The sequence below is a fragment of the Loa loa genome (genome assembly GCF_000183805.2).
Source record: "Loa loa unplaced genomic scaffold supercont3.240, whole genome shotgun sequence".
Taxonomy (NCBI): domain Eukaryota; kingdom Metazoa; phylum Nematoda; class Chromadorea; order Rhabditida; family Onchocercidae; genus Loa; species Loa loa.
In genome coordinates, this window is record NW_018108420.1 from 49,045 (window position 1) to 52,844 (window position 3,800).

Here is a 3,800-nt window from a genome sequence, read left to right on the forward strand (position 1 = left end):
ACGTGTTTGCTTTGAATGACAATTACGTGGTTTGCTTTGAATGACAATTACGTGGTTTTGCTTTTGAATGACAATTACGTGGTTTGCTTTGAATGACAATTACGTGATTTGCTTTGATTTGCTGTCTTTCATGTCTCCCTCATTTATTATTTTATTACAGATAATTGATGTTATCCAACCAAGACCATATGAAACATTGATAAACGCATATGATCGTTTGTGCAAAGTTGCGCAATCAAAATCATCATGTAACGTTGCATTCAGTGTGGTAATTTCGGAATGGAATGATATGATAAGAAAAGAAATGAATACATTGGTACATGACAAAGGCATTAACAGTTTTATTATTAATGTTCAAAAAGATGAACAACTTTTTGAGGTTAATTCTTTGTTCATTTACTTTTTTTCTTTTGATTTTGATTTTCGTTTTTGTTTTCCCTTTGCATATTTTGCTTTCTAAATTTCAAAATATAAAACTAGAAATAATTTAAGTATCGATGTTTGAAAAAACTTTTTTTAACGTAAATTTTCTTTTTTTTGTTCTTATTTTCATTTCGTTTTCTATATGTAAAGAACTATATCTTCTTCCTTCATAGTTCATCCTTTATTATGTTCTTGTCAAATTGTAGATTTTCGAGTACTGTCGAAGTCTTCGGATTCATGCTCGTATAATTCCGGAAAATAAGGATATCATTGCTTTGTTGGAAAAACGAGTACGCGCATCTGGTGTTAGTGGGACGGAATGCTTCTATCTTTCAAGACCGGAAGCGGTATGCTATTTGCTACTTTTCTTTCAACATCTAATAATTTATCTTTACTGGAATTTCTGGGAAATAATATTAAAGGCCAAGCAAGTAATACATCTACCGTTGGACGACTGCTAATATTAAGGAGGATTGTTACCGTACCTTCAACTATCTTTACTCTTCTTTCATATCTTGATAATGTTTTACATTCCTGACCACAAAATTAATTCGAGATATTAGGCAGAATGAAAGGATGGAATTATTACCCTTGAATTAATTGATAATTATACTATTGTAAATTTTGTTGAGTCATCGATTTTCTTGAATCCAAAAATGTCCAGATAACTTTCTTAGAATTATGTCAACTACTCCATTTATATTGCAGTTGGAAGCTGATATGGTGAATCGTATTTCTGTACTTTCCAAATTAACGGACTGTCCGGTTGCTCTGATGTCACTATCTTCTCCAGGAGCTGCTGAAGTTTTACTGCGACAGCGTAATAACATGGTTATACCAGAGGTTATCATTTATAAACTAAGACATTTTCTTTAGTCCTTAAATTTCAATAAATCCATAATTCGGATAATTTTGGAATTTTTTAAACCGATCATATATTATTATCTTTACAATTATTCGGAATATGTTTAGATTCCAGTAACAGCATTGGATGATGGAAAAAACAATTCAGCGTTGCACACTTCGTGGAGATGGGTTGCATCACCTTCTGCGTTGATATCTTGTCTTTCTAGGTGATTAATACTACTTTTTTTTGATTTTTGAAAAGTAAAGTAAAGAATAATAATCTGAAACCATTGAGTCATTTTATAGAATTTAAATTTTTGATCTACAATATTTCATACATTTGAGATTTATTAAAGTTGAAAATTTTGCTTAAATATACAAATTAAAATAATTAGATCAGCATTTTCAGTATACCATTATGTATCTGTACATCCGGTCATCGCGAAATGCGGAGAAAGGATTCGACCGTGGAAAATTCCGCTCAAAATACTTTGTCTGCAATGGAAGAGAAAATGTCAATGTTGTGGGCCAAGGGTGTGTTGTCCGGATTGATCGATCCAATGCGTTTCGTTGCTGTTACCAGTAGTAATGCTGCCAAAGTGTTCAATCTTTATCCTAAAAAGGTTTTTTTTCTTTTCAAACAACAGTTTGATTCTTCTTGTCGAAATTCTCAAAAATTGAAACACCAAACTTTGTTGTTATTTGATGAATGTCAAAAAAAAAAAAAAACCTCATCTGTTTGACAGATTTGAATTTCCACATTAAGGAAACCAAAGCAAATGAGCTGTTTATCTGAGATAAATTTAGGGAAAAATTGCTGTTGGAGCAGATGCGGATTTGGTTTTGTGGAATTTATCCGTGAAGCATGAAACGTCCACTCCAAGTCAACATCCATCGCTATTCAAAATGTCGACTGCCCACTGGAAACCTGTAATGACCATTTGCGGTGGACGAATTGCTTACAATAATGGAAAGGTGAGTATTTTTTAAATCTTATTTATTCGAGTTATATTGGAGATCCCTAAATGTCGTTAAGCATTTACGCTTGTTACGAAGTTTGTTTTATCTCTTCGAGAATTTCCAGAAATTAATTTGATCAGATAATATGTTTAATTATATGTAGAGGGAAGGATATAAAATTCCTGAAAAAGGTGTAAGCCATCCTCTTTATTCATTCGTTAGTTGGCTTATTGAATGATTACCTATATTGAAAAATGTTTCGGATTTTAGGTTTTTTTTCCTTTTGTGTTACATGCAAGATGATTAATTAACTAACTTTTCAGTTTGACTTGGGACGAGGTAAATTGATGGAGCTTGGATCACAATCTCCCTATTTATACTGTATGCTGAAACAGATGGAAGGGGTTAGTTCATATTATTTGCAAATTTATAAAGTTTCTAGTTCAGAACACTATGATTATTTCATTGGTTAATTATACTGGGAACTATGTGTACGAATTCTGGATTATTAAAATATTGATCCAGGTGCAACTTAATGGTGGCATAAATAAAGGTATAATACCGTTCAACAATCATTCACATCTCAAAGAGAATTTGAGTGATAGTAGCCGTGCATTTCCTGTGAAAAACGTACAGAAGCAACATTTTGATTCAGTTTATTCCGGTTTGTTTCCGTTTTTTCTTTTTTTTACAAAAATTTCGATTTCAAGCATTTTTTAGGAGCTAAAAAATTTTGTATTTGCTTTACATTAGAACTTTTCTCATATTTTATTCAACTTATCAATTCATGAATTTGGTAGTGTTTGCAGCAACATTGGAGGAGACACATGGTATGCGTGCATCCACAAAAGTCTTGAATCCACCAGGTGGACGTTCTACAGGATTCTGGTGATGCGTTTAATCCAGAAGAATGCGAAAACTTCGAAATATACCGCTTTAATTGTATGAATTTGATTATATTTTGTAAGTTTTCGTAGATAAGTTATTTCGACGTTATGAAAATTCGACCTATATGTAACTTTTGTTAATTTCTAAAATCTCTCAATAGGGAAATTTTTGGTTGCATTTAAAAATTCTAAATTATTCTTAAACCATTTAAAAACTCTAAATTATATTAAATTATTTCCCTCTTAATAATTTTGTCAATGTAAATGACAAATTAATAGTTATTCACTAATGAAGCAATGTTCTAAATACCTATGTTATACCCGTACATCCGAGGAAAGCACAATAGGTTTGGGTATCTTAGTACATTCGTTTCAACTTAACTCATCTGTTTTTGCTTCTTCTATTATTATTATTATTATTATTATTATTATTTACTTTTTTTAGATCTCATCATTTGTACTCATTCATTCAATTCTTATAAATTATTGACCGGAACACGGGTACGTTATCATTTAGGAACGTACCGTTATCATTAAAAACTTTCTAAACGTTATTTATTAATTTTTTACTAAACTTTAAACTTTGGATCAAATAAAACCTTTGTATTTCAGGTCATTTTGAATTTGAATTTTACATTGTTTTTTTTTTTTATTTTTACTTATTTCCCATCTCCCAGTAATTCG

The 3,800-nt window shown here is 31.0% G+C and overlaps 1 protein-coding gene across 1 annotated transcript in view; it reads left to right on the forward strand.

Annotated features, from left to right (window-relative positions):
* LOAG_18257 (amidohydrolase) overlaps nucleotides 1–3,164 on the forward strand; it is a gene marked incomplete at its 5' end in the record, with an annotated part of 6,177 nt that extends 3,013 nt beyond the window's left edge. The window contains 8 exons of the mRNA XM_020450921.1: nucleotides 630–770; nucleotides 1,132–1,266; nucleotides 1,396–1,496; nucleotides 1,679–1,892; nucleotides 2,077–2,244; nucleotides 2,553–2,633; nucleotides 2,755–2,893; nucleotides 3,039–3,164. Coding sequence (XP_020305348.1) covers nucleotides 630–770; nucleotides 1,132–1,266; nucleotides 1,396–1,496; nucleotides 1,679–1,892; nucleotides 2,077–2,244; nucleotides 2,553–2,633; nucleotides 2,755–2,893; nucleotides 3,039–3,121 — 1,062 coding nt within the window. The 3' untranslated portion in view covers nucleotides 3,122–3,164. The remainder of the gene's footprint in view (nucleotides 1–629; nucleotides 771–1,131; nucleotides 1,267–1,395; nucleotides 1,497–1,678; nucleotides 1,893–2,076; nucleotides 2,245–2,552; nucleotides 2,634–2,754; nucleotides 2,894–3,038) is intronic.
* Between the last annotated feature and the right edge of the window lie 636 nt (nucleotides 3,165–3,800).